Consider the following 21983-nt stretch of genomic DNA (forward strand, 5'->3'; position numbering starts at 1 on the left):
CTCCCCCAGCACGCACAGCGAGGCGATCAACCCCCACCGATTGGCTGCCGAGGAAAAACACCCAACATGCCCTGACTCGACTGCTGCCACCCTCGGCCTGGAGTGGTACCAACACCCCAGACAACAATAGTGGTCACTCACAGTACAGCCACGCCTGGAACAGAGGCCCAGATTTGGCAATACAATACAGTCAGAGGTAGTTAAATCTTGGACTACCCTCTAAATTTAAGGCAGCGTCAGCTATGAAAGTAGCAGGCCGCTACACACCTATTACAGGTACACGCTATCAACAGGCTGCTTGTTACACTTCCATTACTCTTGGCAACTACTTGTATCTTCACATTACTCCACTTTACACTGATGTCTTTATACCCCAATGTGTTAAGGGCCCACTTGTTCACTGTGTGTGTGCCGGTTACTTACAATGCACCTCTTTAGTAACTTCAGACAAGGCAAAGGACAAAGTCTCAAACATTGTTCTTAGAAAAAGTGCACAAATACACTCACATCCCAACAGATAAAGGCATTATTATTTCCTAATTCCTTAACTATGGCTACAGGCTTGTGTGCTGCCCCAGCATACCTGTGAAGGTACATTCTATTGTTCCTAGTCCTTTACAGGCTATCTCTCGCAAGTGTAATTCCTTTGGAGGCATACTCCAGCATTGGTGTCTTCAGGGTGAATCCCAGTTAAAAGTCTGTTGTGGGCCAGAACAGGCGAAGTTGTCCTACCCATGTGGGTCTCTCCTACCGTCTCCATCCCCTGCGGGTCTCACACTCTAGGCTGCACCGTTTTCACTAGGTTTCTCTTACAGCACCAATGACAGCTCCTGGACTCCTTCGGGCAACTCTTGTGAACTAGACCACTGTCCCATTTAGATCACACGGCGCAAGTGGGCCAAACCCAGACAGGAACCCGCCAAAAAGATCAGGAAATCGGTCAAGTCTAATGACCACTTCAACCTGCTTACATGCGGACCACATCTGGCCCACCACAATATTTTACCAGACCCATAGGAACTCTGATGTGATGGGAAATCATTTTGATGTGAAAGAGGGGCCCTGATGTGATGGGGGAGGGGGGCTTTTGACGTGAAAGGGGTCATTGATGTGAAGCTGGGACTCTGATGTGATGGGGAATTAGGCAACCTAGGCAAGAGTTAGGGTTAGAAACCAGGGGGAAAGCCCATGATGAAGGTTCTCATTGATCCAAGTCATGGCATTGATAGTTAGTCACGTTCAATGGGACTTGTTCTGTAATGTGGAAGATGTTTTTTTTTTAGCTTCTCTAAGCAACTTCTTCACTGGCTAAGACAAGGTACGAAATGTCTTCAACAATACCGAACAAGTCCAGTTCAATGTGACCAACCACTACAAAATGGACATTTGGTAAGATTTGTGCAACTATCTGTCACATCACAGTGGAGGATGTACTTGTAGATGTCTGATTTGGCCATGACAGTACAGACAATGCAGGTTTAGCTGCCTTTGTGCCTATTACAGTACTTACCATCGTCGAACGCAAGCATGGGGTCCAAAGCTTTTACCTTTTCTACATCCCCATCATGCCTTAATTCATCTCTAATCCCTACCAAAATGATCAGTTTTGCACCGTTGCAACTATTAAATATTTTTATGCTCACTTCACCTATTGGCAAGTCTTCACTTTAGTCTTCCAAAACAAAGAACTTTTATATACATACTGTATATTGTCAGAGTCAAGTGACCCACCTCAATGGGGGAATCCCACATTGTTGTGTTGGACAGTGGTAGACTTGCTGTGTACAAGGGTATATCCGGTGTCAGGTAAATGGTAGCAATCAGGTTTGCAAATGCGGAATTAATTTTAACATAACCAATTGTATCTCCTGAGAGGATGGCCACCTGCAACTAAATGGAAGCATGGAATAAGTGGAAGGACAGCATAAAGAGAAACACCATGTAAAGAAAAAAGGTCGAACAGTGTAGGAAGCTCAGGGGCATAGTTATTACACAGAGCCCCAACCTGGCCCCCCCCCCCTCCTTCCTGATTGGCTAACTGACTTTGATGGACAGCAGTGGGAGCCAATGGCAATCAGAAGCAGAGTCCCAGATGGCTAGAACACTAGTGAACATCGCTGGACAGAGATGGGGCTCAGGTAAGTAATTAGGGGGTGCTGGGGAGGCTGCTACACACAGAAGTTTTTTGTATCTTAATGCTTAATTCATTAAGATAAAAAACCTTCTGCCTTTACAACTCCTTTAAAGGGGTTGTAAAGGTTTGTTTTTTCTTTTCTAAATACCGTATTTATCGACGTATAACACGCACAGGCGTATAACACGCACCCTAACTTTAAGAGGGAAGTTTCAGGAAAAAAATCTTTCCACAGCCCCCTGCGTATAACACGCGGGCACAGTTTACCCTCTCATTTCAGGGTAAAAAAGTGAGTGTTATACGCCAATAAATACAGTAGGTTCTTTTAAGCTAGTGCATTGTTGGTTCACTTACCTTTTCCTTCGATTTCCCTTCTAAATGTTTTTTTTCCTTGTCTGAATTTCTCACTTTCTGTTCCTCCTCAGTAACACGCTGGGATGTAGTCCCAGGGGAGGGGGCGAGCACGCTGACTAACCCCCTGCCAGAACGGTTCGGATGATGGGGGCAAGCTTACTGAGGAGAAACAGGAAGTGAGAAATTCAGACATAGAAAAAAAACATTTAGAAGGGAAATCGAATTGATTTTGTATGTTTGCCCACTGACAAAGAAATGATCAGTCTATAATTTTAATGGTAGGTTTATTTTAACAGTAAGGCCCCGTACACACGACCAAACATGTCTGCTGAAACTGGTCCGCAGACCAGTTTCAGCGAACATGTTCGGTCGTCTGTACGGCTGACCGGACAATTTTCCGGCGGATCGGACAGGTTTCCAGCGGACAAATGTTTCTTAGCATGCTAAGAAACATGTCCGCTGGAAGCCTGTCTGTCGGACATGTTCGGTCGTCTGTACAGACTCACCGGACATGTCCGCTCGGCCGAAAGCCCTCGCATGCGTCGAAGTGATTCGACGCATGCGTGGAAGCATTGACCTTCCAGGGCCGTGCACGTCGCCGCGTCATCGTCGCGGCGACGGCGCGGCCATGTCACCACGTATCGTGTCCGCGCGGATTTCTGTTTGATGCCGTGTACAACCATCAGACAGAAATCTCCGAGCGGACATGTCCGATGAAAACGGTCCGGCGGACCGTTTTCATCGGACAGTCCGTCCGTGTGTATGAGGCCTTAGAGACAGAATAACAAAAAATTCAGAAAAACATATTTAAAAAAAGTTATAATTTGATTTGCATTTTATTGAGTGAAATAAGTATTTGGCCCCTTTGCAAAACATGACTTAGTACTTGGTGGGAAAACCCTTGTTGGCAATCACAGAGGTCAGACTTTTTTTTGTAGTTGGCCACCAGGTTTGCACACATCTCTAGAGGAATTTTGTCCCACTTTTCTTTGCAGATCCTCTCCAAGTCATTAAAGTGGTTGTAAACCCTTACAGACCACTTTTACCTACGGGTAGGGACAGGGCCGTTTGAAGGAATTTGGGGGCCCCAAGCAAAATGGACATGGAGGCCCCCCCCCGCACGCGAAGCCCCCCCCATGTTTTTTTTACAGCCCCCCCCCCTCTACCTTACCGCGTGGCAGGAGATTGCGTTTCCTGCCTCAGGCCCGGACTGGGACAAAAAATAGGCCCGAGAAATTTAGACTGAACAGCCAATTTTCCAGCAACCGCCAGTTCGCGAGGACGGGTGGTGATGGGATAATCATGGAGTCGGTCCTCCGCACTGTAGTGTAATGGGGGGCTGTGATTGGTAGGGGCACTGTGATATAAAGGGGACCGCACTGTAAAGAAAACTGTAATGATTATAGTTCCCCTTTACAGTGCAGTACCCTTTATATCACAGTGCCCCTACCAATCACAGCCCCCCATTACAGTACTTTGTTCTCTTCGTTTTTCACCTATAATACTTTAGGTTTTCCCATTTTTCTTTTTTTCCGTTTTTAAATTCTTAGTGTTCTTTTTCTTTTATCCTTTATTTTTTATTTCTTCTTTTTTTTTTCTTTTCTTTTTATTATTTATATTTATATTTGTTTTATTATTTTTATATACATTTTTCACACTTTATTTATTTCTTACTTAGGTAATTTTCTTTACTTGTTTTTTTAAGTTTACTTTCATACATTTTTCTCGGTTGCACGCACCTTATCGTCTTAATTTGTCTCCTTTTCCCACTAATTTCTTCCTTTTTTCATTTCTCTATCATCTTTATCCTTTTTTATTTTCTCTTATTTTCCTCTCCTCTCCTTTTTCTGTTTCTTTTTTCCTTTTTTTCTCTTTATATATTCCCCTTTTTTTCTATCTGTTCTTCTTCCCTCCTTCCCCCTTTCTTATCTCCTTTTTTCCACCATTCAGCTCTATCTATTTACACTTCCCTGTGTCCTCCATTACTCCATAGTCTGCCGTTTCTTGATTACCTGTTTTCCTTCTGTGTCTCTTCCCCTGTCTCCCGATGTGATGTCTTCACTTCTCAGTCTCTATGCACTTACATTTCACGTGTCTCTTTCACTCCCCTGGTTTTTTGAATGGACGCAATTTCCCTTTGGGGGCGGGGTCTCCACACGTCATACGTTGCCATGACATAATCGGCCCAAGCCCTGGCAGCGTCCCCATTGCCTAGCTACAGCAGCAGAACGCGTGCACGGACAGCAATCTTTGCTCTGATTGGATCTGACCTGCTGCATAGCAACCATGGATCCCTGCACTTGGTCAGTGTACAGATCTCCGGCTCCTCCCGCCCCTGCTCTGCTGATAGATGACATTGTCGGCAGGGCAGGAGTGCCTGGAGAGGAGACACCGGCATGGCCGCACAGCGGGAGGTGAGCCTCCACCACGGCCTGCGTTAACCCTCTCCAGGCCACGGTCGCCGCTTACCTCCCGCTGTGCGGCCCGGTCATCAACAGGCATCGGACCGCGGCTGGAAAGTTCAGCCTGTCAGCCCCCGGCCCACCGGACATTTGCCCGGTGTGCCCGCTATGGCCAGTCCGGGCCTGGTCACCCTAGGCAAGGGCCCTGCTTGGGGGCCCCAGGCCAGCTCGGGGCCCCAAGCAAATTCTTGGTTTGCCTGTCGGGTTGCGACGGGCCTGGGTAGGGATGAGCCGAACACCCCCCCCCCCGTTCGGTTCGCACCAGAACCTTTGAACGGACCGAACATTCGCGCGAACATTTAGAACCCTATTAACGTCAATGGGACTCAAACGTTCGAATTCTAAAGTGCTCATTTTAAAGCCTAATATGCAAGTTATTGTTGGAAAAAGGGTTTGAGAACCCGGGTCTTGCCCCAGGGAATATGTATCAATAGAAAAAAAAAGTTTTAAAAATGGTCGTTTTTTCTGGAGCAGTGATTTCAATGATGCTTAAAGTGAAAAAAAAATGAAAAATTCCTTTAAATATCGTACCTGTGAGGTGGCACGTGTTTAGAACTGTCCCTGCACAAAATGAGATTACTATAAGAAAAAAGTAATTTAAAACTGCTTGCGGCTTTAATGTAATGTCTAGTCCCTGCAATATGGATGAAATCATTGAGAAAAATAGCATGGGTTTCCCTCCCCCAGGTCATTACAAGCCCCTTTGGCCCTATATACTTTGAACAGCATTATACAGGTGGTCTGTTTGTAATTTTGAACTGGTACTTCTTTAAAGTGTAGCTTCAGCCATAAAATCTATTTTTAAGCTTTTCTGAAAACATAGAGAAGGGTTATCACCCCTGTAAACATTTTTTTTGCTGTCTGTGTGGTAGGAGTCGTTTGTAAATTGGATGTTTGAAAGTAGGGGCCTGCCGTATATACTCTGCAGAAATTTGGGCCCTAGGTGTTGGTGTTGCCACAACACTGTAAGCCCTCACAGTTAGTCTTGGTGGGCGCTGGAACGCCCTGCTGTGTGAACTATTATATCAAGAATTGTAATTACATGCCATTGTTGAACAGTGGTAGAAAAATTGGGCCTTTGGTGCTGGCGCTGGTGCCACAACTCTGTAAGCCCTCACAGTTACTCTTGGTGGGCACATGAATGGGCCCTGCTGTGAAATAGATCAAGAATTGTAATTACATGCCACTGTTGAACAGGGGCAGAAAAATTGGGCCTTTGTTGGTGTTGGTGGTGGTGGTGGTGGTGCTGGTGCCACAATTTTGTAAGCCCTCACAGTTACTCTTGGTGGGCACAGGAATGGGCCCTGCTGTGAAATATTAGATCAAGAATTGTAATTACATGCCCCTGTTGAACAGGGGCAGAAAAATTGGGCCTTTGTTGGTGGTGGTGCTGGTGCCACAACACTGCAACCCCTCACAGATACTCTAGTTGGAGCGCAGGAATGAGCCCGCTGCAAAGTATTGCATCAAAAATTGTAATTACACGCCCCTGTTAAACAGGGGCATACAAATTGGGCCTTCTTCACTGGTGCTGGTGCCACAACACTGCAACCCCTCACAGATACTCTAGTTGGAGCACAGGAATGAGCCCGCTGCAAAGTATTGCATCAAAAATTTTAATTACACGCCCCTGTTAAACAGGGGCAGAAAAATTGGGCCTTAGCCACTGGTGGCGGTGCCCAGAACAAAAAATGTTCTTACAAGCTATCAGCATGATCATTGAGGAGGAAAAGGATAGTCACTCAGCATAACAGGATAGTCACTCAGCATCAGCATAGGCAGTCTTGAAGGGATCTGACATTTAAAAAAAATCACTCAGTTACATCAGCATCAGGTGCTTGGTAGCTGGTGGTGATCCAAGCCGATTCATTTTTATGAAGGTCAGTCGATCAACCAAGTCGGTGGAGAGGCGCACCCTGTGATCGGTTACAAAGCCTCCAGCAGCACTGAATGTGCATTCTGAAAGAACGCTGTATGCAGGACAAGCCAGTAGCTCAATTGCGTACTGTCCATCCTCAAGACCCAGTAAGCCAGAGGATTTTCGGTGGGAAAGGTGTCCAAGTCTGATCTTGCCCCTAGGTATTCCCGTACCATGTAAAACAGACGCTGGCGATGGTTGCTGGAACTGGTCATACCTTGGGGCTGCGGACTAAACAATTGTCTGAACGCATCGGTCAGACGGACACCTTCACCACCGCTCCTTCTGTGACTGACCGAAGCCTCAGCAATACGTTGTTCAGGACCTGGATTTTTTCAACCCCCCCAGTCTCTGGGAACGCGTTGCACAGACCTTTCTGCAAGGCCTCCCGAAGATGTTCCATCTTCTGCTCCCTCTGCGCCGGCAAGATAAGGTCCGCAACCTTATTCTTGTAACGTGGATCAAGGAGAGTTGCCAGCCAGTAATGATCCCTCTCCTTGATAGCACGAATACGAGAATCCTTCCGCAGGCTTTGCAGGATCAGAGAGGCCATACAACGTAGATTTGCTGAGGCATTCGGTGCGGAGTCCTCTGGGTCACTGAGGATGACAGGATCCGCAGCCACCTCATCCCAGCCACGTACAAGTCCATGGGTTCCTTGGGACTGTAATTGATCCCTTCATAACTGCTGCTGATGCTGAGTGCTAGGCTCCACCTCCATGCTGACACAATCCTCCTCCTCCTCCTCCTCTTCCTGTGCGATAGGCAGGCCAAGCAGGAACACTGTGTGGATAAAGGGGGCCCTGAGAGGTAAGGAAGTCCTCCTCTTCCTCCCTCTGTTCTGCCTCAAGGGACCTGTCCATTATTCCACACAGCATGTGCTTCAACATGTGAATAAGAGGGACAGTCTCACTAATGCATGCACTGTCACTGCTCACCATCCTCGTGGCCTCCTCAAATGGTGACAGGATAGTGCATGCATCCCTGGTCATGGCCCACTGGCGTGGGGAAAAAAAACAAGCTCCCCTGACCCAGTTCTGCTGCCATATTGGCACAGATACTCATTGATGGCCCTCTGCTGCATGTGCAGCTGCTGCAGCATGGCCAATGTAGAGTTCCACCTGGTGGGCATGTCACAGATTAGGTAGTTCTTGGGCAGGTTGTATTCCCTTTGGGGGTCTGCCAGCCGAGCACTGGCATTATATGACTGTCGGAAATGCACACAGACTTTCCTGGCCTGCTTCAGGACATCCTGTAAGCCCGGGTACCTGCCCAAGAACCGCTGCACCACCAAATTAAGGACATGAGCAAAACAGGGCACATGGGTCAGTTGTCCCTGTCACAGGGTGGAGAGGAGGTTGGTGCCACTGTCGCAAACCACCATTCCTGGCTTAAGCTGGTGTGGCGTCAACCACCTCTGAGCCTGCCCCTGCAGAGCTGACAGAACCTCTGGCCCAGTGTGGCTCCTGTCCCCCAAGCACACCAGCTCAAGCACCGCATGGCATCTCTTTGCCTGCATACCTGCGTAGCCCCTTGAACGCCTACGGAGCACCGCTGGTTCCGAGGACACAGCAGCACAGGAAAAGGCCACAGAGGAAGAAGAAGAGGAGGGGGTGGAGGAGAGAGGTGTGTCACAACCAGTAGTAGCATTTTGGAGGCGTGGTGGCGGAACAACCTCCAACACTGCTGTACCTTGTCCTTCGTTCTTCTCAGCTGCCAGCAGAGTCACCCAATGCGCCGTGAAAGATAGGTAACGTCCCTGTCCATGCCTGCTGGACCATGAGTCAGCGGTAATATGCACCTTACCACTGACCGCCCTGTCCAGCAAGGCATGGACATTGCCTTCCACATGGCAGTAGAGAGCCGGAATCGCCTTTCGTGAGAAAAAGTGGCGTTTGGGAACTTGCCACTGAGGTACCGCACATTCCACAAACTCACGGAAGGGGGCAGAATCTACCAACTGAAAAGGCAGCAGTTGAAGTGCTAGCAATTTAGCTAAGCTAGCATTCAACCGCTGGGCATGTGGATGGCTGGGAGAGAACTTCTTTCGGCGCTGCAGCAGCTGGGGCAGGGAAATTTGCCTGGTACAATCTGCCATCTGTGTACCGATAGTAGATTGTACTAGGCTGTGACACACCTAATTCTACACCTTCAGTCCTATCAGTGCAGGCTTCAGAGAGGACTGAGGGTATAGTGGGGTTGGAGATCCCAGCTGATGAGGGGCAAGGGGAGGTCTGCTTTGTTCTTTGGTGTGGGTCTTTGAGGTATGCTTGCCAACGAACTGCATGGCAGGTCAACATATGTCTGGTCAAGCATGTGGTGCCCAAGCGGGTGATGTTTTGGCCATGCGAGATACGCTTGAGACATATGTCGCAAATAGCAGCGGTGCGATCTGATGCACTCGTCTCAAAAAAGGCCCACACCAAAGAACTTTTGGAATAACGCTGAGACACAGCAGCGCCCTGCATATGCGTAGCTCTGCGTTGTGATGCAGTCGGTGTGCTGCCCTTAAGCTTGCCCCTGAAGGGCATCCTGCCTCGTTGGAGATGTGCATGTGCCTGTGCCTCCTCCTCCTCCTCCTCTCTCCTATCAGAACAACTCCTTTGTTGCCTTGACCATGTGTTTTGGGTCATTGTCATGCTGGAATGTCCATCCACGACCCATTTTCAATGCCCTGGCTGAGGGAAGGAGTTTCTTACCCAAGATTTGATTGTAAATGGCCCTGTCCATCATTCCTTTGATGTGGTGAAGTTGTCCTGTCCCCTTAGCTGAAAAACACCCCCAAAGCATAATGTTTCCACCTCCATGTTTGGCGGTGAGGATGGTTTTCTTGGGATCATAGGCAGCATTCCTCTTCCTCCAAACACAGTGAGTTGAAGCCAAAAAGCTTGATTTTGGTCTCATCTGACCACAACACTTTTACCCAGTTCCCCTCTGAATCAGATGTTCATTAGTAAACTCTCAGACGGGTCTGTACATGTGCTTTCTTGAGCAGGGGGGTGTAAACACACAAATCCCTGTGCTGTAAGGGAAGAGGAAACATATTGTTTGTTCCGACTAAGTAGGAAAAATGATGTCTCCTCTCCTAGTCACTCCCATCCCCACACAGTTAGAACACACTGAGGGAACACACAGTTAACCCCTTCATTGCCCCCTAGTGTTCATTTTTGCATTTGTGCATTTTTATAGCACTGATCACTGTTTAAATGTCAATGGTCCCAAAAAAGTGTCCGATCTGTCTGTCGCAATGTCGCAGATCCCCGTCATTACTAGTATAAAGAAATAATACAAATGCCATAAATCTTTCCCATAGTTTGTAGACGCTATAACTTTTGCGTAAACCAATCAATATACGCTGATTGTAAAAAAAAAATTACCAAAATATGTAGACGAATATATATTGGCCTAACCTGATGAAGAAATTTGTTTTATAAAAACATTTTAGGGAATATTTATTATAGCAAAAAGTTAAAAATATTGTTTTATTTTCAGAATTGTCTCAAATTTTTTGTTTATAGCGCAAAAAAAATTAAACCGCTGAGGTGATCAAATACCACCAAAAGAAAGCTCTATTTGTGGGGGAAAAAGGATGTCAATTTCGCAATTGTCAGTTATAGCGACACAGTGCCAAATTGTAAAGAGTGCTCTGGTCAGGAAGGGGGTAAAATCTTCTGGGGCTGAAGTGGTTAACAGTTATTTGTGTTTAGTCTATTTGCGAATAATTGCACCAACTGTTGTCACCCTCTCACCAAGCTGCTTGGCGATGGTCTTGTAGCCCATTCCAGCCTTGTTTAGGTCTACAATCTTGTTCCTGACATTCGCTCGCGACCTGGTCCGAAGCTCCGTGACCGCGCCCGCGGGACTCCCAGACCGAACGCCGCCGGTGTCCCGCGATCGGTCACAGGAGCTGAAGAAGGGGGAGAGGTGAGTGTAAACACACCTTCCCTGTTCTTCTGTGTGGCAATGACACTGAACGTCTGTTCCCTAAAATAGGGAACGACGTTCAGTGATGTCACGCCTACAGCCACGCCCCCCTACAGTAAGAATCACTTCCTTAGGGCACACTTAACCCCTTAGTGCCCCCTAGTGGTTAACCCCTTCACTGCCATTGTCATTTTCACAGTAATCAGTGCATTTTTATAGCACTTTTCACTGTGAAAATGACAATGGTCCCAAAAATGTGTCAAAAGTGTCCGATATGTCCGCCATAATGTCGCAGTCACGAAAAAAATCGCTGCTCATAGTAAAACATATTTTTTTTATAAAAATGCCAAAAAACTATCCCCTATTTTGTAAACGCTATAAATTGTGCGCAAACCAATCGATAAACGCTTAGTGCGATTTTTTTAACCAAAAATAGGTAGAAGAATATGTATCGGCCTAAAATGAGGAAAAATTTTTTTTATATATTTTTGGCAATATTTATTATAGCAAAAAGTAAAAAATATTGAATTTTTTTCAAAATTGTTGCTCTATTTTTGTTTATAGCGCAAAAACGAAAAACCGCAGAGGTGATCAAATACCACCAAAAGAAAGCCCTATTTGTGGGGAAAAAAGGACGCTAATTTTGTTTGGGAGCCATGTCGCACGACCGCGCAATTGTCAGTTAAAGCGACGCAGAGCTGTATCGCAAAAAGGGGCAAGGTCCTTAACCTGCATATTGGTCCGGGTCTTAAGTGGTTAAGGGACCAAAAGTAATGGGACAATTGGCTGCTCAGCTGTTTATTTTAAGTGTGCTATTTGCATTCTGTTGCTGTCAACTCTCAAGATGAGATCCAAAGAGCTGTCACTATCAGTGAAGCAAGCCATTATTAGGCTGAAAAAACAAAACAAAGCCATCAGAGAGATAGCAAAAAATAGGATTTTTTAATACAGCTTACCTGTATAATCCTTTTCTTGGGAATACATCACGGGACACAGAGCCTTAATTACTTAATGGGTTATGTAGTCACCACAGGTGATTGGACACTGGCAAACCCAATTAGAATTGAGTTCCTCCCCTATATAACCCCTCCCAAATGGAGAGTACCTCAGTTTTATAGCAGAGCAATAAGTGTTCCATGTTAACTCCGAAGAGGGGTGGGAAGCTCTGTGTCCCGTGATGTATTCCCAAGAAAAGGATTTTACAGGTAAGCTGTATTAAAAAATCCTATTTTCTTAATAATACATCACGGGACACAGATCCTTAATTATTTAATGGGATGTCCCATAGCAATGCTAAAAATTGAGGGGAGGGAGACACAGATCAGAATAAGACCGCTATCGAGCCAGAGGATCTATATTGGTGCCTGCAGCACACTACACCCGAAGGCGGCATCCTCGTAACCTCTCAACATCTACCTGGTAGAATTTAGTAAATGTATGGACCGAAGACCAAGTAGCAGCCTTACAGATCTGAGCCATGGAGGCCTGGTGATGCACTACCCATGAAGCACCAACTGCTCTAGTCAAGTGCGCTTTCAGCTGAAAAGAAGGAATCCTTTCTAAACCATAGGCCTGAGTAATGACTTGTCAAATCCACCTTGCAATAGTGGATTTTGACGCTGCCTGGCCCTTCTTTGGGCCTTGTGGCAGAATGAATAGATAATCAGTCTTCCTTATCTGACCCGTAGCTTGCAGATAAACCTTTACCGCTCTAACAACATCTAGAGAGTGTAGACTCTCTTCCTCCGCAGACTGCGTATCTGGAAAAAAAGATGGTAGGACTATATCTTGGTTCAGATAAAAACCTGAAACCACCTTAGGTAAGAAATTCGGGTGAGGACGCAGCACCACCCTGTCTTCATGAATAATCATATACGGTTCTTTACACAAAAGAGCCGCCAATTCCTAGCTGAGGTTATGGCTACAATAAAAAACAGTTTCTGTGTCAACAGACTTGGAGACACCTGGTGTAAAGGTCCAAAAGGTAGTTTCTGTAAAACAGACAACACCAAATTCAAATCCCATGGGCACAGGTGAGACTTAATCGGCGGATTCAACCACAGTGCACCCTGAACAAAGGCCCTGACTAGGGAATGAGATGCAAGTGGTCTTTGAAAGAATACTGACAAAGCCGAGATTTGGCCCTTGATAGTGCTCAAGGCCAACTTCATATTTAAGCCCAACTGAAGAAAGACAAGAATCCTAATAATGGCAAACTTTCTAGGATGCCACTTTCTGGGTTCACACCAGGAAACATACAGTATGCCATCCATATTCTGTAGTAGATGAGCCTGGAGGCCAGCTTCCTAACATTAACCAGAGTGAATAGGACTGGGCCTGAGAGCCCACGTTTCCTCAGAATGTGGGTCTCAACAGCCAAACCGTCAAATTTAGACTTTGTAAGGCAGGATGGAATATTGGACCCTGCGATAGTAGGTCTGGGTGTAAAGGAAGAACCCAAGGTCTTCCTACTGCCATCTTTATGACTTCTGCATACCAGGGTCTCTGGAAGCCAAGAGGTCCACATCTGGGGTTCCCAATTTCTGACATATGATTTCAAACATGTTGGGGTGTAGAGATGTCAGGGTGTAGAGACTGGACTCAGTTGCTAGCGGTTTTAAAAAATCCGCCTGCCAATTTTCTACCCCTGGAATGAAGACCGCAGATAGGCAAGAAATATGCCTTTCTGCCCAGGCCAAGATGTGATTCACCTCTTTTTGGGCATCCAGACTTCTGGTGCCTCCTTGGTGATTGATATAGGCCATGGCCGTAGCATTGTCGGACTGAACCCGAACAGGCCAGCCCTGCAGTCTGTGAGACCAAACCTTGAGGGTCAAATGAATTGCCCGAACCTCCAGAATGTTGATGGATAAGAGCTTTTTGGCCCCAGACCACTTGCCCTGGGCAGATGCTTCTTCTAGCACTGCCCCCCAGCCCAGAAGGCTGGCATCTGTGGTCACCACTTTCCAGGTAACTGGAGTGAAGGATTTTCCTTCTGACAGATTTTGGGGGAGCAACCACCAATTGAGGCTCTGGCGAACCCCTGGAGATAAGATCATAGGAAGATCCAGGGCCTGAACATCTTTGTTCCAAGCTGACAGAATTCTGCCCTGTAATGGTCTTGAGTGAAACTGGGCGTAAGGGACAGCCTCGAATGAGGCTACCAACTTTCCCAATAATCTCATGCATAGATGGATGGAATGCCTTCTTTTTGCCTTTACCACTCAGACCAAGTCTCCTATGGCTTTTGCCTTCAGCTTGGGAAGTAATACCTTGCTTAGGGACGTGTCTATAACGCCCAAGTACTCTAGCCTTTTTTGAGGCTGCAAGGAAGATTTCTTCAGATTGAGGACCCAGCCTAAGTACTCTAATTATTCCACTGTGCTGTGCACATTGTGGCCCAAGCGTGCGGCGGACTGATCTATGATCAACAGATCTTCCAGGTAGACTGTTACTGCTATGCCTTGTGCCCTTTGCCTTGCCAGGGCCGGGGTCAGTAAGGAAGGGCCACAAACTGAAAGTGACGCTGATCCACCGCAAACCTTAGAAACCTTTGGTGAGCAGGAAATATTGGCACATGTAGATATGCAGCTCTGATGTCTATTGATGCCAGGAATGCTCCTTCCTGAAGGGTGGAAACTGAACTGACAGACTCCATGGAGGAGCGAATGTTCAGAAAATGATTCAGACTTTTCAGGTCTGACATCCCTGTTTGGTTTTGGAACCGTAAACAGGTTTGAATAAAATCTTGACCCCTGATCCTCTGAGGCCAACTTCAAGATTACCCCTTGGGACAACAGGTGTTCCAAGGCCAACAGTAAAGGCCTTCTTTTTTCTGGATCTTTTAGCAACTCTTGATCTCAGAAAACGGGGTGGCGGAAGTTCTCTGAATTTTAGCTTGTAGCCTGAGGACACTGTGGCGATGACCCACTTGTCCTGAACTTCGTTCTGCCAGGCATTTGCAAAATGCAGCAGCCTTCCCCCCACTCGGCCGAGCGGGGGCATCCCTTCATAGGGAAGTTTTGGGGGGCTGTCTAGACTTTGAACCCCAAGTTCTTTTCTGCCCTTGTTCTTGGCTCTGGGATTTTCCCCTAGCATTAGACTGGGGAGCCCGTCGACACTGCCTGGAGACTACGTTTCCAGGGGCTGGAGAAAGAGTACTTTTAAATGAGGGACGCTTACTCTTCTTCTTAACCGGAAATAGAGTAGACTTGCCTCCGGTAATCTTTTGGATGTATTTATCCAGCTCATCCCCAAACAGGTGTTCTCCCCCAAAGGGGAACGCTGACAAGTTTTTCTTACAAGAAGCCTCTGCCTCCCAATGTTTTAACCAAAGGGACCTGTGCATGTGTACCTGCAGGAGACTCAAGTGAGATGCTTGTTGAACAGAGTCCATGATTTGATCAATCGCAAAGCACAAGGCCTTAGAAAGGTCCTCATAAACTCAATCTCCTCTGTAGGGAGGAGGTTAATCATCTGCTTCATTTGTTCCTTGACGGAACTGACATACACCAATGGCTGCAACTGCAGGATGTACTACAGCCCCAGCCATGGAAGAGGAGGCTTTTAATAGGGACTCCAGCTTTTATCAGTTGGATCCTTAAAACCCTTTGCGTTGTCTATAGGACAGGTCAGGTTTTTGTTTGCACAAGAAATATCTTATCAATAGCAGGTACCCCCATTTTTTAGTAAAACCTTCCTCCATAGGATAAAGGCGGGAAAACTGCCTAGGAGGAGAAAACAGTTTATCTGGGTGAACCCAGTGATCATACATCAGTTTATCCAGCAAGGGATGAACTGGAAAGGCGCATTCAGCCTGCAGAGATTTCCAAGATCCCAAAGAGGAAACAGAGGGCCTAGAAGCTTCAACAATTTGTAAGTGGCACACACCATCTCTGCATAATATTGCACATGCATCTTTAGCGACTGAGAAGTGGCAGGAATCCTCTGATCCTCTGAGTCCTCAGACTGCACATGATCCTTATCTCCGGAGAGGGATTTTTCACCCTCAGACTGCTCATCTGAAAAGAGGGCCAGAGTAGATGAAGGGGATCTACCCCGTTTTCTGCTATCTCTCAAGGAGGTTGTGACAATATTAGCAATCCTTCCTTCTAAGCCATCCAAAGCAGCTTTTAAAGCGTCCTCAGTGGCGTATACAGGAGCTGCCATAGGAGAAGCTGCAAAACCAGACAGGGGCTCATCCTGTGAGGCTGCTATCAGGCTGACAGAGGGGGATGGTAAACTGCAGACAAGCTCCGAATCCTTAGCCGTACGCAGGGATTTTCTGGTGCCCCTTTTACTAGCCCTTGACCCTCTTCTCGGGGACATAGTCCTTACTGCAAAGCAAAGGTACTACCCACAAATACAAATGCAATCACTGTTGTGCTATAGTCTTGCAATACACAAAATATCAGCTCACTGCACAACCTGATGCGAGTAGGAGTCTTAGGTTTGCCTGGTTCAATCCACAGGGATGCTTACAGGCCACAGCTCTGTGTTCATGCCGCTTACAGAAGGCTCTGGTGTGCTGGGCTTTTGAACCAGCCTCTTGGTGCCTTCACACAGGTGTCCTGCGTTGCGCACAGATCACTAACAACCACTTGGCCCTCCCCCTATCTATGTCTCATTCAGACAGCAAAAAGCGAGCTTGCGCATGTGCCGCTGTCATGGCGGTGCCCAGGAGACGAGGAAGAGGGGGAGAGATTACTGGGGGGGGCATCATTATGGACCCCTGTATGCGTATTGTGGCAGAGCCTGCAGCGGAAGGAGGTGAGTGGTGTTAAATTTGACCAACTTCACTGAGCATGTATCCTGGATGGCTATGTAAGAAAACACCAGGTTTGTACTTACTCCCTCCAGTGGTGAGAACCAGGAAAGACATCCTACTCAAAAGAAGATAATACACAAATAAAATTATCCTCTTCTTACCTTATCCACGCCACAGGAAAGCTACTAAAAGTAGTTCCAGCTTTCACCCATCACGGCGGGCAAGTTGTGCCAACCTTCAGGTTTATCAAGGGTTTTATTCGAGAAAACCTCATACCTGGACCTGTAGAAGACTCTGCCAGAAACTTTTCGTGCCACAGATGTATTAGTACACCAAAGTCTGGAGCCCAGACCTCCGCAGAGAGACATTACAGGCAAACCTTGTTTCTTCTTTACACGAGGCCGGGGGGTACCAACCATCTTAGGCCTTTGATATCAGCCCGAGGAATGGATCCGGTTATAGCTCCTAGGTCTCCGCAAGCCAGACCCTCAAAAGAGCATTTTTCTTCTTAGCACATGTTAAACGTGACCAAACATCTTAAACACTGGCGAAAAAAACTGAGGTTATCCCCCTTTGGGAGGGGGTTATATAGGGGAGGAACTCAATTTTAATTGGGTTTGCCAGTGTCCAATTACCTGTGGTGACTATAACCCATAAGTATTAAGGCTCTGTGTCCCATGATGTATGAGTTTTTCAGCACATTTTTTTGTGCTGAAAAAGCCCCCTTCGGCTTATACTTGAGTCTCCCGCTGTGTAAACTGTAGTAAGCGGTTGTTACCGGGTGCATGGTGCATGTATGCGCAGGATACATTGTTGGGGGGGATATGCTGTAGAAGACAATACAAACTGGGAACATGTTACATGAGGCTAGTAGATATAAATGCTATTGTCCTAATCAATGTTCCCACTACAGATGGCTGAGGTCCAAGGGGGCACCAGGGGCTTAGTTCATAAACAAAGCAATGCCACAAAACCATATACCATGGTACTGTGGTCTCACAGCTAAGAGCACTGCTCATTTATAGTTTTAAATTAGTATGTTTTTAGTTATGCATGGCAAATTACAAGCTAGTTCTGAAGAGATGTTGCCAAATGGAAAATTTATATTTTTGCCACAAAATCAAGTTTAGCTAAATCATTCACTTGTCCCTGTAATCCAAAGCTAAAACAAAAAAGCGATAGGCATACACTGTATGGCTAAAAGATGAACGACACCTGAGAATAACACCTATATAAGCTTGTTAAACATCCCATTCCAAAACCATGGGCAATAATATGGAGATGGATGCCTTTACGGCTATAATGTTCTCCACTCTACTGGGAACACTTTCCACATAATTTTGGAGTGGGTCTGGGAGAATTCGTGCCCATTCAGCCAAAAGAACATGTGAAGTCAGGTACTGATGTTGGATGAGGAGACCTGGATTGCAATCAGAGCATCAATTCATCCCAAAAATGTTCAGTAGTGTTGAGTTTAGGGCTCTGTGGAGGACACTTGAGTAACCCCGCACCAAACTGGTCAAACCATGTCTTTATTGAGCCGACACAGGGGCACAGTCACAATGGAACAGAAAAGGACCTTTGCCAACTGTTACCACAAGGTTGGAAGTGCACACTTATCTAGAATTCCATTATATGATGTAGTATTAGCAGTACCCTTCACTGGAAATACTTGAGCTCAATCATTTGGATGGATGTCCACATATTGGCCACAATCTGGCCATACAGTGTAGATCAGTGGCCCAGGGGCCATATGTGGCCTTTTGCTTGCCTTTATCTGGCCCTTGGGCCAATATTCCACCAACTGACACCAATGATAGAGCACCATTCCATCTACTAACACCATCAATGGGGCACTATTCTTCTCATTGATATCAACAATAGGGCACTATTCCTCCCATTTGAAGCTTTGATGGAGCACTGATGTTGAGGCCTTTTCTACTCCCACGGGTCACAATCTGCCCCCTCTAAAGCCTGAAGGACACTAAACTGGCCCTTTGCTTAGCAAGTTTGGAGACCCCTGGTGTAAATATTAGGTTTAAAATGAAGCGCTGTGTAAATAGAGCCACATGCTTTTTTTTTTTTTTACAAAGTATAAAGCCACATGCTTAGTGGAAATATAATTGTTTGCAGGTTGCTTCCCATTGGTCATTATGCTTTATTAAACAAATAATTGTGATGGTTTAGAAATTGTACTTACATAGTAATCGCAGTAGAAGGAACTCAGTCCTATCACTTCTGTCTTGTAGCTGTTTGTGAGTCTGATCTTCCTGGAAGTCCCACAACAACAGCAACAGTCATCAAATACCTCCTTGTACAGAACCGAGAACAGGGTCTCCCCAGAACGAGTCTGAAAATCTGAACAATAATCCGCTGTGAGAAGCTTAAAGGTTTTTTTTTTTTATCAAAAGATTTTTAAAGATATACACATGTGAATAAGACAACCTAAAATAAAAAAATAAAATTGTTTATTTCTATAATTTTGTGATGACCAGTCTTCAGATCACCTTGTTTCAGTCAGACCAGACCATTGAAACTTTGCCGAATACAGGACAATCTTATGCCGCGTACACACCATCACTTTATGTGATGAAAAAAAACGATGTTTTTAAAAACGTCACTTTAAATGACCGTGTGTGGGGGAAAACGTCGTTTTATGTCTTGTGAAAATCGACAAAAAAAAATGCTTAAATTTTATGTGTCGTTTTTCAAAACGTCGTTTTTTACTTCACAGAAATTGACCGTGTGTAGCAAAAAACGACGTTTAAAACGACGTTTTTACACCCGCGCATGCCCAGAAGCTAGTTATGAAGCGAGCTTCAATGGAAAAACGTGGTGAACGTAACCTCGCTTTGCTAGAGCATTGTGAAAAAACAATGGTGTGTAGGTAACTTCGTCTTTGAAAATTGAAGTTTCAAAAACGTTGTTTTTTACTTCACAGAAAATTTCATTTTTTTTCATCACATAAAGTATGCGGCATTAGAAGAAAACCTGTTGGAGTCTACAAAAGACTTGAGACTGGGGGGGGGGGAGGTTCCAGGGGCATACCTAGAGCATTTGGCACCCGGGGCGGATCCTATATCTGGCACCCCCCCACCTTAAAATGCAAAAACACCCCACTGTGCCCCCTGCATTCCTCTGCATCCTTCAATATATTTTTGTCAATTCTGTGTACCCCCTCTCCACAACTGCACCTCTGGACCCCTTCACATTACACAGCCCTTGTACCTCTGGACTCCTTTATATTACACAGCCCTTGTAACTCTGGACTCCTTTATATTACACAGCCCTTGTAACTCTGGACTCCTTTATATTACACAGCCCTTGTAACTCTGGACTCCTTTATATTACACAGCCCTTGTAACTCTGGACTCCTTTATATTACACAGCTCTTGTACCTCTGAACTCCTTTATATTACACAGCCCTTGTACCTCTGAACTCCTTCACATTACACAGCCCTTGTACCTCTGGACCCCTTTACATTACACAGCACCCTGCACCTCTGGACCCCTTTATATTACACAGCACCCTGCACCTCTGGACCCCTTTATATTACACAGCACCCTGCACCTCTGGACCCCTTTACATTACACAACACTCTGGACCCCTTTACATTACACTGCACCCTGTACCTCTGAATCCCTTTACATTACACAGCCCTTGTACCTCTGGACCCCTTTACATTACATAGCACCCTGCACCTCTGGACCCCTTAACATTACACAGCACCCTGCACCTCTGGACCCCTTTACATTACACAACACTCTGGACCCCTTTACATTACACAGCACCCTGCAACTCTGGACCCCTTTACATTACATGGCACCTTGCACCTCTGGACCTCTTTACATTACACAGCATCCTGTATCTCTAGACCCCTTTACATTACACAGCCCCCCACAGCTCTGGACCCCTTTACATTACACAGTACCCTGCACCTCTAGACACCTGTATGTTACACAGACCCCCCTACAGTACAGTCCCCCGCTACAGTACAGACCCCGAATACAGTGCAGGCCCACCTGCAGTGAAGACCCCCCTACAGTACAGGCCCCGCTACAGTACAGGCCCCCGCTACAGTGCAGGCCCCCGCTACAGTGGCTGGGGGGGGGGGGGGTGTCAGGCCGACAACCCCCCCTCCGCGAATGAAAGGAGAGCGTGCGGTGACAGAATATACATAGAGTGCCGAGCGGAGCATGTGGTGGATTTGCGGGGGGGGGGGGGGGGGGAGCGATGATCCCCTTCTCTCACGGCTCTGATCAGTCTCGGGCAGCTGCTGTCAGCCGAGCAGAGAAGCCGCCTCCCCCTCCTCCTGCATGCACAGCACTGTATAGACATAGAGTAGGAGGGGGAGGCGGCTTCTCTGCTCGGCTGACAGCAGCTGCCCGAGACTGATCAGAGCCGTGAGAGAAGGGGATCATCGTGCCGGTACCAGATGTGCTGCCGATCCTCGCACCCCATCCCCCCAGCGCAAATCCACCACATGCTTCGCTCGGGCACTCTATGTATATTCTGTCACCGCACACTCTCCTTTCATTGGCGGGGGTGGGTGGTTGCTGGCCTGACACCCCCCTAGTGTGTGGCACCTGGTGCGGCACGCCCCCCCGTCCCCACTTAGTATGCCACTGGGAGGTTCACCTTCCAGCAGGACAACGACCCTAAACATACAGCCAGAGCTACAATGAAATGGTTTAGATCAGGGGTCTCCAAACTTTTTAGCCCAAGGGCCACATTTTAGATTTTATAAATATTCGAGGACCAAAAAGCATTTAGAAATAAATTAATAAAAATGTAAATAATCGCGTCAGAGCCTTTCCGCACGTCTGTGTCCCTGTCAGAGCCTTGCCACACGTCTTTGTCCCTTTCAGAGCCTTTCCACACATCTGTGTCCCCGCCAGAGCCTTTCCTCGCTTCTATGTCCCCGTCAGAGCCTTTCCTTACTTTTGTGTCCCTGTCAGAGCCTTTCCTCACGTCTGTGTCCCCCATCCGGATTACACCCCCAAATACCCCCCCAATATAACACCACCACCCCTCCAGCCTGATCACCACCGCCCTAGATACCCCCAGTCTGATCACACCCTCCTAAATCTCTCCACTCTGATCACACCCCCCTCATCATACCCCTCTCCTAACACACCCCTCCACTATCACACACACCTTTTGGGTTTTGCATTCCTGCAGACAGTTCCTCCCAGTCCTGCGGCTCCTCCTCCTGATGATGTCAGTGGAGGAATCTGCGCACACCTCTCCCTCAGTCCAACCTCCCTCCTCTGCCGCCACTCCCGCAGCCAAAACTCTTCCTCTGCAACCACTCACCCAGCCCAACCTCCTCCTCTGCCGCCACTCCCCCATCCCAACCTCGTCCTCTGCCGCCACTCCCTCAGCCCAACCTCCCCCAGCCTAACCTTGTCCTCTGCCGCCAC

At 46.9% G+C, this 21983-nt stretch overlaps 1 protein-coding gene across 1 annotated transcript in view; it reads right to left on the bottom strand.

The window, feature by feature from the left end:
* Positions 1-1288: 1288 nt before the first annotated feature.
* The window catches only part of LOC120930623, a 33370-nt gene continuing 12675 nt past the window's right edge, over positions 1289-21983 (bottom strand). The window contains exons 4-7 of the mRNA XM_040341799.1: positions 18760-18917; positions 1704-1890; positions 1511-1588; positions 1289-1371 (exon numbers count right to left, since the gene is read on the bottom strand). Of these exons, the coding sequence (XP_040197733.1) occupies positions 1289-1371; positions 1511-1588; positions 1704-1890; positions 18760-18917 (506 nt within the window). The remainder of the gene's footprint in view (positions 1372-1510; positions 1589-1703; positions 1891-18759; positions 18918-21983) is intronic.

The sequence above is a fragment of the Rana temporaria genome, chromosome 3, assembly GCF_905171775.1.
Source record: "Rana temporaria chromosome 3, aRanTem1.1, whole genome shotgun sequence".
Classification (NCBI taxonomy): Eukaryota; Metazoa; Chordata; class Amphibia; order Anura; family Ranidae; genus Rana; species Rana temporaria.